We start from the raw sequence: 13,165 nt of genomic DNA on the forward strand, positions 1-13,165 counted from the left end.
GAATTTCCGACGTGTTTGGAACCATTAATGACTTTACAACGAGCACAGTGTTACTTTAAAGGGAATATACATCATTTGCTTTTGCTGTAATTTTCAGAAATGGATGGAATTGGGGGGTTGGAAATATAAAGCAAATATAGTTACACTGACTTTTTGGAGGTTTTGGGTTCGAAAATGCTATAAAAACCAAGAAAAACGATCATTTTCCTGTAGTCTGGTTCCCTGACTCCATATAAGAAGAAACAGAGCAGTTTACATACATTGGGGAATTGTAAGGTCAGGGAACCAGTCTAGCTGGCTCGTACCCGTTCATAGATTTGTTATCGATTGCAAACAAGTGCAATGGTCAATTGGGGCCAGTATTTGAAAAAAAGCCAGTTGTTTCCAACGCTGATCGGCCGATCAGCGTTGGAAATTGATACAAAAATACCACTTTTCTTGAAAATGACAGTATACCAGGTGCCATAATTTTACAGGATGCTTTAGACTGTCATTTACCAACATCCTATTAAGGTATTTCGTAAAAACTTGGTAATTTAATTTTTCGATGTTTGCAAATGTTGTATATTCCCTTTAATAAAAAATGATATCACTACCTGTATAAGCGTGCTGGGGTATTAGGCTGTCTAGAGATACTAGACTACTAGAAAGTGTTTTCGTACCTCGATGTCATTGTTTTGTCTAGGTTTCCTCATCGATATCTGAAACGACAATGACAATATACCACAGAATGTAGTATATGAGTCCGTAAACAATACAACGTACAAAACAACTTAGCTCCTTTAATATTTTTGAAATCCTTGGTCTGCTCGTTTTTAATACTCTCTTTTTTTTTAACTTTACCTAATCAGCGGCCATCATTAACAAGACAGACACTGAAGATCCAGAGCATTATTCCTGGATCATGAGTCGACAACTTGTTGAATGCGCAAACTCAATATGACGTCGTTACAAACTTTTTGCATTCAAGTTTGAAACCCAAACTGTACTTACAGTTATAGCAATTCAGAAAAACGTTCAGCAAATTTATCCTGATCGGGCACATGCCCCGATTTACCTTGCAGACAGCAATAACCAAACCGACGATGACAGCTAATGACAAGCACAAAGCAACTGTGAGCCCAATCACGGCATTTTGAGAGCTATCTGGAGTGTCTTTTACTGTAGAATTAAAGTCCAACTCAGCCATCACCGTTACAGTTGTGGTAGATTGAACTGATTTAAAATCTGGAAATAATTTGTGGAAATTCGTTAAAAAATTAATATGATTCGATTCATTTGATGACAGAATTTGTATGTGTGTGATTCAGCCGTCAAATGGAACGATTTACTTTTAGTAATGTAAAGGCAACTGTTATAGTTCTGATGCAACCTCTTTTGACATCACAATTATGGTACTATATTGATTGCGCATTGCTTTTATATTTATTAAGTAACGGTAACCATGGTAAAATAAATAATGTTGACATCGAATGTGTACAATATGGACGAGAGATCCGACAAACAAAAATATTATCATCAAAGTATACGAATAAATATAAAATACCATTTTTTTTAAATCTCAAATAAAGGCTAGGCCCATATCCAGGAACAGGCTATTTAAATAAAACTATAATATAGTATTATTTAAATCTATTTCAAATTTATTAAAACATATTTAATATAGTATTATTATGAAGTTGCATCGAAAGCAGACGTTCTACGAAACAACTGTCACTATATAGATCGTCTGTAACTGTGAGGAGTCATGCCCGGGTCAGATCTGACTCGGCCGAAATTAGAACCCATGCCTGCCAGGGACAAATTGACACTTTTCTGGGTCAAATTCAAAACGTGTTTTTGACCCTAAAAAGTATTGGGTCGAATTTGATCTCTATTACGGTAATTTCGGGTCATATCTGCATGACCCAGCACTGTAGGTACCCAGTGCTACCCTACAAAGCAATCAATATCCAGGCTCACGTGTTGTTTGAAGGGGATGATAGACAGTTGTCACCGTCACATGGCTACCATTCCTGGCGCCCAGAGCCTCCCCGTATGCTTGACATCTGTACATGGACTTGTCACTACTCGTTATAATTGGGATTGATGCTGAAGTGGTGAAGGTGTTCACCGAATACTCACCTAGGTAACACACGCAAAAACAGATATTTTTCTCAGGCTGAAATAAAAGACAATTGCATCAGCTTGCCTACATGATGTGTTGTAATAATGTTCGTCTGGGCTGGATTTATCTGTAGAAATAAGTTTATGAGAATCCTTCCCTTAAAAGCAACGCCGTGCAATATTACCTTAACATTGAAATCATGCTTCCATGTAGACAAATGAAAAGACATCTTGAAGCATATGTCCTAATTAAAATTCACCTCGTAGGCCTACATTATGATTCAATTCAAACAAGTGTTACTTTCTAATTTTACCGGGGGACGGGGCACTCGAGATTCGATCACACCCTCTACTTACTCGGTTGTACGGTGAACCTGTCGCTGATGAGTTGTGTGTCGCCGTCACTATACTCAAGCAGCCATCGGAGAGCCACGGCAGGCTTGGTATCCCTTACGATGCAGGTCAGCATTAGTTTCTTGATGTCGTTCGGCAACTCTGCCTCGCACGCAGTCTCGGTGATGCGTTCAGTGCATTGAGTCACGTCGGGAAACGGCTCCTTGGGAGATACTACACAATAACGTTGGCTTCTAAACTTGGCTGTTTGCTAAAATTGTCATTTCCTTTAAACGTTTTCGTCCTTCAGAAAATATTGGTTTAAAGGGGCACTAGGTCCTGAAATCCCCGACAAATGTATGTTTTGGGTTGTTTACTTAGCCTATTTCAAACATCTTGTTGAAAGGAAACCTACCTAATGTCTTACCGTTCCCGAGAAAAGACGAAAACACCCGCTTGTTTACATCGGACATGACGGAGTACGAATTGTTGTTTCTTCAACGTCCGCAAAAGGCGATCACTTTACGCGTACGAATGAAATCACAACTAGCATCCAAACAGCTCGAATTCATGGGGTGGCATAAGTGGACCCCGAAATTTGTTCTCGCATGCATAATACAGGAATAACACAAAAACACCCAGTTTTGAAAGGATAGTTGTGTGGATGTTTATATCCTACTTTTAAATGTTATTTCTGATTATCATCATCTCGCTCAAAGCGCGTTTTGTAGCCCAATCGGGCTGTTCCAGGACCTAGTGTCCCTTTAAAACTGAGTTGAACAAAACATTGCTTCTCTCCAACGTATGAATAATATTATTTACTAATCGCTAACCTTCTCACCTCTGACACGCTTAGTCACGTGCCCATCAACCATCACTTTTAACTTCGGTTTGACCCTACAGTAGTAGGTCCCTTCATCTGAGTCGGTGACGTTCTCAATAACCAGAGAGAAGTTTCCGTTGATGTCATACACGCCCTCGGGGATGCCGTTTTGTGGAGCGACGTTCCCTAGGAAGTAGGAGATCAAGATGTCTTCATCTCGTACTCCTGTGAAGTACCAGTATATGACTTCGATCTGATCCAGCGGGATTCGTCCGGATGCGACGGGAGGGCAGGACACGATGCCAGGGTGGCCTCGCTCTAGGAAGATGGCTCCATCCTGGATATTACTTGCTTGGATGCTAATAGCCACCACGGAAACAACTTTAATTGGGATAATGAACCAATTATTCTTATGTCGCAAGGTGGCAACCCCCACGATGATAAGGGTGGTCAGGTTCACCCTCATGAAGAAAGAGTAAGGTTGACAGTAGGTAGAATTGAACTTGAACACTCAGACGGTTGTTTACGCTGATTCACTTGATTGAGTTTTAATTATTATAAATTCACTTTCTCCAATTGTACAAAATAATTCAAATGAAGATCCAAATAAGAAACAGGGAAAGATCCAAATGAATCCCTTGAATGATGAAGACGACCAAGAAGAAGACCAAAAAAGAAGACCCTGTTGATCATGAATAAAATGAATTGATCTTAAACTTGTGTAAGTCTTGTTCCAAAGTCATTGGATTGAATTAATGTTATTATACACAACAAGTAGTTTAATTACACACCATAAACTATAAATAATATAGTTGTTTTGTAGACAGGTGTCATGATCACTCCAAAATAATACTAAATTTTTCATACATGCTCCTCAATGCCTTAGCTTTCAATTTTTGGTAGGAACCAACTTATCCAATGACATTATGGCGGCCATCTTGGATTTTAAAGATGGTGGCCATTAAAAACCTATTTCTACCAACATTTCATCTTCTAAGCCACTTAGGATTAAAGTTTTGGTGTCTAAACATACATTTCCAGTGTCAAAGAACGCAACTGAAACATTTGGGATAGTGCTAAATGATTAATTTGTCCACACGGAACCGTTTTAGCGCAATCGAGCCAGCATTAGCCCGCTTCTGGTCTTGTACCGTTTAAACTGTATGGTACTGCCACAACAAACCCATAATTAGATGGTATCGGCCCAATACCGTCCTGTTTACTGGGTCAATGCCATCTTTGAACCTAGGCAGGTAGAAATCCCTGGCACTGCAGGATGTGATACAACTCTGCCTCTCCACAACTACATGCAGCTGAACCACTTTTGTAGCTCCATTTGATTAAGGCAGGTCTGTGATCGGCTAGTCCTGGTTCTCAAGCGGCTGATAGTTTTTCATTGAAACCATGTCGATGTAGCACCTTTTGGGAGGTTTTCCGCCGTTGTTATAGTCTAACCATGACAATCGGTGGACGTTTGGTCCCAGTCGTTGCTTCCAGTGTTGGAGTCTTGCCACTTCCCTGGATGTTGTGAAGGAGTGGACATCGCTGAGGAAGCTGTTCTTGACTTCAGTCTTTTGTGCCAAAGCTTGCCGTCCTTGGAGGAGGCGACACTCGTCATTTATCAATATTTGGACATCTTAGCTTAGCTAGCAACTTCCCTTCGGAAATCCGAAGAAAAAATGCCAGTAAGGAGGTGCAAATTACTTGTGTTGGTGGGTTTCAGGCATCCAATGATCAAAATGCATGTTGTATAAGGCTGGGTCAAATTTCATGGTATGGGCTGATCTCTCCCAGACGGGGCACGCATACTCTGCTGAAGAATGGCACGGAGCCAAAACGGTTCATCTTAGGTGTGTGGTTTGGCTCCCCTTTCGGAGGCTGTTCAATTTCTTTATGATGTTGTTACGGGGAACTAAATTTGGATGACTTGAATGACCGGATACGATGGAGGATCACCTTAAGGTAGACACAGGAAGGCTGCAAGGAACCAAGGGGCCAATGGGTGCTCCGGACAATTTGATGTTAAGGGTCAGTTGGCTTCGCAGTTAACGTTCCTGAGATGGAACGAGCAGCCTTGGGTCTTTGGGACGGAGGTGTTGCGCTAAATAAAAGAGTTGTATTTCCTAACCCTGAAAATGTATGTTTTGACACCTAGACTGTGATTTGATAAGGGGTTGTAGCTGAGATATCAGTAAATGCAATTATTATCTGGCGGCCATCTTCAAAATCAAATATGGCCACAATAGTGTACAAACTGAACATTTGACACTGTCATAAATGGAATAGTTGCATTCCTTGACCCTGAAAATGTTTGTTTGGACGCCAAAATTTTAACCTAAGTGGCGTAGAAGAATGATATTGGTAGATATAGGTTTTCAATGGCGACCATCTTTAAAATCCAAGATGGCCACTGCAATGTATGTGGACAAATTAATCATTTAGCACTATCCCAACTGTTTCAGTTGCGTTCTTTGACACTGGAAATGTATGTTTAGACACCAAAACTTTACTCCTAAGTGGCTTAGAAGATTAGATATGCGTAAAAATAGGTTTTCAATGGCAGCCATCTTTAAAATCCAAGATGGCCTCCGTATTGTTATTGGATAAGTTGGTTCCTATCAAAAATTTAAAGCTAACGCAATAAGGAACACGTATGGAAAATTTGGCACTTTTGTCCGGAATGTCCACATCCCTTCCAAAAGCTGGCCTAAGCTGCCTAACTAATAGGCCTATCGCTGTTTAGATTCAAAGTATTGCTTGTCTCACTTCAACTACTGACGATACCAGTGTTGGAGCAAAGGCTTTGACCCTCAAGGCCAAGGCCAAGGCCAAGGCCAAGGCTTTGACCCTCAAGGCCAAGGCCAAGGCCAAGGCTTTGACCATCAAGCCTCGAGGCCAAGGCCAAGGCTTAACCCTCAAGGCCAAGGCCAAGGCCAAGGCCCTGTTTTATGAAATGACCACTGATATAGAACTAATTATAGTCACATGAGTGACACGTCATCACGCAAGGGCGGATCCAGAACACAATTTGGGGGGGGGGCAAAGAAATGTTGGTCCCCCCCAAAAAAGTGGGTAAAAAAATTACGGCTTGGGCTTTGGGGCCCGCTTAAGGGCCTCGAAAAAAATTTGGATTCGAGATATGCTCTGTGGTGCAATTTGAGGCAATTTCTGACCATTTTTACCGATGTTTTTTTGAGGATAAGATGGTGGTGTACTCATTGCCTGCCTTTATTACGACGTCACATTAAAAAAAACGGTTTCGGTTTTTTTTGGGGGGGGGGGGGGCATGGCCCCTTTTGGCCCACTGGATCCGCCCTTATCATCACGAATTGCTCGTTACGAAGAACAACATTTCTTTAATTGCAATCAACATGCTCGCATAGGCCTACACCGTTTTATGACTGCACTGTATCTATTAAAGTATAAGTTCAGGTCTTCAATATGGTTTAACTAGACAAAATAATGATTTACTTGTATATTGACACACAATTCTCCCAAGTGTATCAAAAGGGGGATCCAAGAATCTGATTTGGGAAATTGTTTATTTGCTGGCCCAACATGGTCAGAAATATCAGCATTATCTAAAACAGATACATGCAAATCTTTAGCACTTATCAGGGAGACATATACAACCAGTCAGATCTACTCCATAGTTATATGCGACTTGAGCGTCTTTTTTAGACGGATTTTGGCGCTATATAAATGTTCTCTATTATTATTATTATTTGCAATTAAAGTGATCATCTCATTAGCCCCACAAGTGTACGGAATATTTTTGCAGCAAATCTACTACAATGGTAACAAAATGTGATGCTACAAAAGTGGAAGTGTGCCCAACACACAAATCTATAGGGTGCTTCCCTCCTCCATGGTAATACGATTAAAATGGTAACAGCAAAATTTCGAACAGATTTATCTGGAAAATGCAAAAATCTATGGGCCTTGAAGAGCCTTGACTCAAAATTGCAAGGCCCTGAACCCTCAAGGCCAAGGCTTTTGCCCTCAAGCCTCGAGGCCAAGGCCAAGGCCCTAAAATCCAGCCTTAAGGCAGCCTTAAGGCCAAGGCCCAGCATCAAGGCACTACATCACTGGACGATACGTTCCTCTCCACAACTTTAACAATGTTCACAGCGTTGAATGAAAGATTTGACATACTGACCACTCACAAGTGAACTGGTTCGATTTGAAAATTGATAAAAGTTACAATTTCAAGTGCACAACGTAATTGGCGCATGCGCACATTTTTATGGACTGACTGAACTGCGTTGGATGTTATTTACCTGGAAGCAGCCACAGGTCTGGTACGTGTGCTTGGATCATGTAGAAAAGCGTCATCGCTGGAAAGGAATAAAACAAATATTAAAGGGGCACCAGGTCCTTAAATCCCCAAATATTTCATGTTTTGGATTGTTTACTTATCCTATTTCAAACATTTGGTTGATGTGTTACCGTTCCCGAGAAAAGACGAAAAAAATCGGTTGTTTAAATCGGACACTGACGGAGTACGAATATGTTTTTCCTTTCGTTTTCAGTAAATGAACGATATACATTGTACTCGTAATGTGAGTCAATACAGCACCTAATTTTGACCCAAGACGTCAGTGATCACAGCCGTGTGGTTGCGAAGGGCGATTTCTAAAGGTTACATAACACTTTATTTTGAATGAAACTACATGTACACATACATGTTCACCCATCATGCGGGCGAAATCTTTAAAAATGTATTTCTCCCGTTTGGAATACCGCATCTTCATGCAACTTTCAGGGTTTATTTCCTTCATAATGATCCAATTTTGTGCTAAAAATCGTTGTGATATGTTCATTGCTTTTCGTTGAAATTAGAAAAATAGGCCTGGCTACGTGTATTTTTGAAAGTTGAAACACTGGTGTTAGCAATGTCTGTCAATCTTTTCAAGCCTCACAAATATTTATAAGGTTCCTTTTCACTGTTGTGCGTAGTTAAAATGTGCATCAATCCTCCTTCACGCGTTTTTAATTAATAAATATCACCCCTTTTGCCGGATTCCATTGGTCGATACCGAGACCAACGCCAAGTCAAGCCAGGTGATGCTAATGAATATGCTAATATACCTGTCGTTATTGTGTTGCGAGGCCGAAATTGGTCAACCGTACCGCTCAGGATGTTATGAGAACCATGCAATTGGGTTGGGTCGGGGAAAAAAATCCTCGTCGACATTTTCCTTAGAGATAGTTCGAGCTGTAACACAAGCGTTTGCAACAACAGATTGAGCTGAAATTCAGACTATACGTAGATAATATGTGTTCAAATACTGTGAAATAACAACTTTCTTAAATTCCTAGAAATTGATATATATATACATAGATTTGGGGACGTTTTCAAACGATTTCTTCCAGACTTGAAGGTCTGCTCTACCGGTAGCCAGTATTGAGGTTTCGGCATCTATGACGGCGATATTTTCAGGCATCGATGACGGAGATTTGTTCATTGACATGACATCTAGAATGTCTCCTTCCGTCATAATTTAACATTTCAATCATACTGAGCAAACACATCTTTGAAAAGGTCATGTTCACGAATTTCACTGCTCTGTTACAGCGTCTTAGTACGTTATCAGATTAGCTTTGCATGACAACCAGCCATACTTCGCCCTCGTGACCATATGGCTGATCAAGAGCAACAATAGGCTAGCGCTAGTAGCAAAGCTCTGTAGTGCCCTTGCGTAATTGAATTTTTACGTCTTGGTCCAAGACGACAGTGATTAAGAGCGACAGTGGCGCAGCAGGTATCAGACTAGTACGTAATCGGCTGGGTTGCGAAATACATATCTAATGACTTGACAATTACGTTCTTTCACCGTTATTCATATATGCAAGCAGCGCAATACATATGCAATGCATTTTGGCAATGAGATCGAATGGCGCACCGCTATTCCAATGAGGACTAATTCATCATGGGGAGTTCTTCTCAATACGTCAGGGACATATTTGCAGATCTGGCGACGTTTTAACGACCAATACACTCAGCTTGAATATAAAATGTATCCTTGTGATATACTTGATTTATTTGAGTCATGTACTATTTATAATAAATTGTGTAATGTTACACAACACAAAGTACAACCTTCGGAGTAATGGAATGATCTTCCGTGGCGGCCAAGAATACGCTCTAGAATCTTAACCAATCAGAACGTTCGCATAAAATTAACGAGCAATTCAAAATCCTCCCATATGTTGTGTACAAAATTGAAAACGTATTTGCCAAGTCGGTAATTGAACATCAATAGTCTGCATCATTTGGTCTTCGAACCAGACTACGCGCATTGCAGCGATATTTTGCGTGCGTGGAGCAATTAACAGGTACCCTTCGCAAAACAATTACCGACTTGGCACTAAGTCTATTTTAAGTGTCACTTGTCTCGCTTCTGGGAATATGTAAAGTGTCCACAGCTGCCAGCATAAAAAAAAAAAAAAAATGTTGGACTTCGTACGCATCGTTTGTTTTTATGTGACTCCTGTTAGGTTTGGAGGAAGCAAGGGATAATACAAACATCACGGATAATTATCTTTCAGTTTTGTTTTTCTAGAATAATTGTTTGCTTTGTAATTAATACACAGTCTGGTACCCTAGTCTTGCACGGATGTTTAAATTGTGTAGGAGGAAATCGGAACAAGACCTAGTTATCGATCAAGCCTCAAATCCAACAACAGCAGGAACGGTACACGTATATCGGAATACATGTATGTATCATCTCTGCCATTTGGCACAGTATTCTGTGGGGAAAATGTCAGTTCAGTCGCGGTGTATGTAAATGTATTGTGTATGCATGGATGGAGGAGGAGGAAATGATCCCTGAAACTAGATACACAAAATGACTGATATCCAGCAACTTTATTCCTCTCAAAAGAGACAAATGAAGAGAAAACTCCTGCCAGGACAGACAGATAAATATTCCGCGGTGTATGGTTTGGCTATACTTCCAGTGAAGTTATCGTAGAAATGACTACAGGCCTCAGTACTCTGCACTAATGATACTAATCACTAATCACGAAATAAAACAAACCTCGCAGTGGCAGATACATGCATGTGGTATCAATTCAATACATTGTTGCGTGTTTGGAAGGTTAAATTTTATTAATAAAATCTCACAATAAAATGACACAAAAATTCCAATGTCTTGATGACTTGTAATAATCACTTCTTCAGTGTGACCCTTCCAACTGAGAATTCGGGCTGAACAGCAGATTATCAGTTGTGCTGGTTTATTTCTGTTATGTTGAGGAACAAAGACAGTGTGTTACTAGCGTGGTCTTCGACCGAAAACAGAATGATTATAAAATACAAACGAATGAATATACAAATTACAAAAGAATGAATACAAAAAATACTTAGAAATCATCAAAATACTAAAGAATACACAAAGGAGGCATCAATAAGTAAACAACGATCCGCAGTGCGCATCTAGATTCGGGCAGCGTCCACCATTTGGAATTCAAGGACACAGTTGGAATCAGATAAATACACGTTAATTAATTCTAATGTTATGTGCAATGACGAAATCAACAAGTGAATTTCTTCAAAAACATTACAATAAATTCTGAACAGATTTTCTAAATATACGAATGATAGCAAGTCAATCAGATTGTGCCACTGCCGACAGCAACACCGAGTCGTCCTCGGCCGACGTCAGCAAGCGATCAAGCCTGAGCTCCCGCCAGGCGCAGCAGGGGAACCACAGTGTATTTGCAAGCGGGTCCGACGCCTGCAGTACTCGCGCCAGCACACACGAGAACACGGCAGGGGAGGAAAACGGGGCACCTCTAAATCAAACACGGGACTCGTCTCCTCTAGGTTGACATTCATTTATTAATTAATGTCTACTCGGGCGGACCATAAATCATCTAGGCCTTAACATGAGTTTATCACCTTCCCATCAGGTGCCTTCTTTTAAACAGGTGCCTTCTTTTAAACAGTTGCAAGTTTCCTAAACAAGTGCAAGTTCCCTGTACAGGCATGGGCGTCACGAGAGGGAGGCGGGGGGGGGGCGCTTGCCCCCCCCCCCCGGAAAGGCAAAACAAAAAGGAGAAAAAAAAAGGAAAAGAGGCGCAAGTCATATTGCTGTAAATTTAATGGGGGGGGGGGGCAAACTGTCCCTGCCCCCTTCTAAAAATGATACATCGAGAATATGTTGGAAAATACAGGAATTTTTCGGGAAGAAATATGTTTTGCCTCCTCGAAAAAAATCCTGACGACGCCCATGTGTACAGGTTCTATATCATTTGCACTAAAGTCAACTCACCACCACGGCCTCGCTACTTATTTCCGTGGACGGAGTTCCTCCCCTTGTCCAACGGGTTCGTACAGCTGCCTACTGCAACTAAACTGCATGGACGAGGAAGGACCCGTCGAAGAAAAAAGATGCACTATTCGTAACGGAACTGAAAATGATTCTCGTGGAACTGTGTCTAATGTGTAACGAGGATCTGCGTTGTTGTTGTTCTTGTACTGAAAATGGCGCTACGTCACATCAGACTTTGCGTGATGACTGTGCTTGGTTTCTGTAAACTTAATCGACATATGGAGTCTGTTGGGAATCGAAAACTAAAGGAATCGATACTAAATAAGGAAAGGGAAACCTACCATAACGGATGGGGCAATCAGTGGGTATACGTAGGGTGAAGGGAAAGCGTTCGATTGGCTTCGTGACTTCAATTCGCATGGCATTTGCATTCGCATTTTTAACAATTGCTTTTGCTTAAATTCTCGGATATAAATGGATTTGGAGAATTATGTTATAGAAAATATTGTTCAAACTCACTTGTTTCACGTTTAGGCTGGAAAAACCAAGAAAACGTACCTATCATGTTCTTGTAGTCTGATTTCCTGAGCCCACTTAAGATATAAAGGAGCAATTAATACACGTGTGGGCCAGAGAATCAGTCTAGCAGACGTGTGCCCCTTCACATGTGAGTAATCAATTGCAAAGAAAACTCAGAATAAATAAACATGAAAAAATTAAGAACAGTTTTTGAAAAAAGCCAGTTTTCTCCAACGGCGGTCGGCCGACCAGCGTTGGTAACATACAGGTTTTCTTGAAAATGTCAGCTCACCAGGTGCCACGATTTTAGAGGATGCTTTAGACTGCCAGGCTCTAACAATTCAGTAAGGTTTTTTGTGATCATTTGATCATTTCGGATAAAAAAAAAAAAAAATTATGTTTGCCGCTATAACTCTAGGCGCGATCAATGAACTCGGTGTCAAGTTTGGGTTATGCCAGAACCGGAGCATAGGATAGGAGTGAGCCGCTGTTCCAGCTGATCAAACGCCAATTGGCAGTCCTGTTTTATAGTGTGTCCACCTGAATTTCCTGTCTTTCTCTGTATACTTGTGGATCGATTTGGTTATTTCTGCGAAGTTCCTGCTGTGTTATGCCATGCCAAAGAAATTTTTAATTTTTTTATGCTCCAGTGTACTGGCCATTCCTTGATTTAACACGTCTTGCTTGGATCTGTCTCCCGTAAGAGACAAAGCGCCCTAACTGTTTCTTCAAGCAGATGACATTTAGTCGGCTTAGCTTCGCGATCCAGTATACCAATTCTAGATTGTCAATGTGTGTCGCAAATTGTCTCTGAGAATATATAATGAAGCTGGTGTTTGCAAATGGATATTCGAATCTTCGGTTCCTTCTGTTTAATTAGGCTGAGGCACAACATTTCCTGCATTTTTCAGTCCTCCGGTCTGCCGTAAGTTTTTTTTTTTTTTAAAGACCCTTTTCCATGACTGTCTCCGAGTACTCAATTCTGCGCTGGAAATGGGGGCCGGGGGCAGTGATAGGGGCAGATGCAGACGGGGGCGTAGAGGGGGTGAGAGAGACTCAAAAAGAGAAGAAAGAGGAGGGGAAACACATTTCGACTACCATTGGC

General features: G+C 41.0%; 1 protein-coding gene across 1 annotated transcript; it reads right to left on the bottom strand.

Moving 5' to 3' along the window:
* Positions 1 to 681: 681 nt before the first annotated feature.
* LOC119736427 lies at positions 682 to 3,728 on the bottom strand. The gene is made up of 4 exons (XM_038210446.1): positions 3,281 to 3,728; positions 2,464 to 2,703; positions 1,963 to 2,124; positions 682 to 701 (listed from the first exon to the last, which is right to left on the bottom strand). Exons 1-4 carry the CDS (start codon positions 3,726 to 3,728, stop codon positions 682 to 684), a joined length of 870 nt encoding a protein of 289 aa, XP_038066374.1.
* Between the last annotated feature and the right edge of the window lie 9,437 nt (positions 3,729 to 13,165).

This window comes from Patiria miniata, unplaced genomic scaffold (assembly GCF_015706575.1).
Source record: "Patiria miniata isolate m_02_andy unplaced genomic scaffold, ASM1570657v1 HiC_scaffold_3, whole genome shotgun sequence".
Classification (NCBI taxonomy): Eukaryota; Metazoa; Echinodermata; class Asteroidea; order Valvatida; family Asterinidae; genus Patiria; species Patiria miniata.

Coding starts and splice junctions, on each gene's coding strand:
- LOC119736427 (XM_038210446.1), bottom strand. CDS start 3,728: ATGAGGGTGAACCTGACCACCCTTATCATCGTGGGGGTTGCCACCTTG. Junction 2,704..3,280: donor CGTGACTAAGCGTGTCAGAG/GTGAGAAGGTTA, acceptor TTTAGCAAACAG/CCAAGTTTAGAAGCCAACGT. Junction 2,125..2,463: donor CAGGTTCACCGTACAACCGA/GTAAGTAGAGGG, acceptor TGTGTTACCTAG/GTGAGTATTCGGTGAACACC.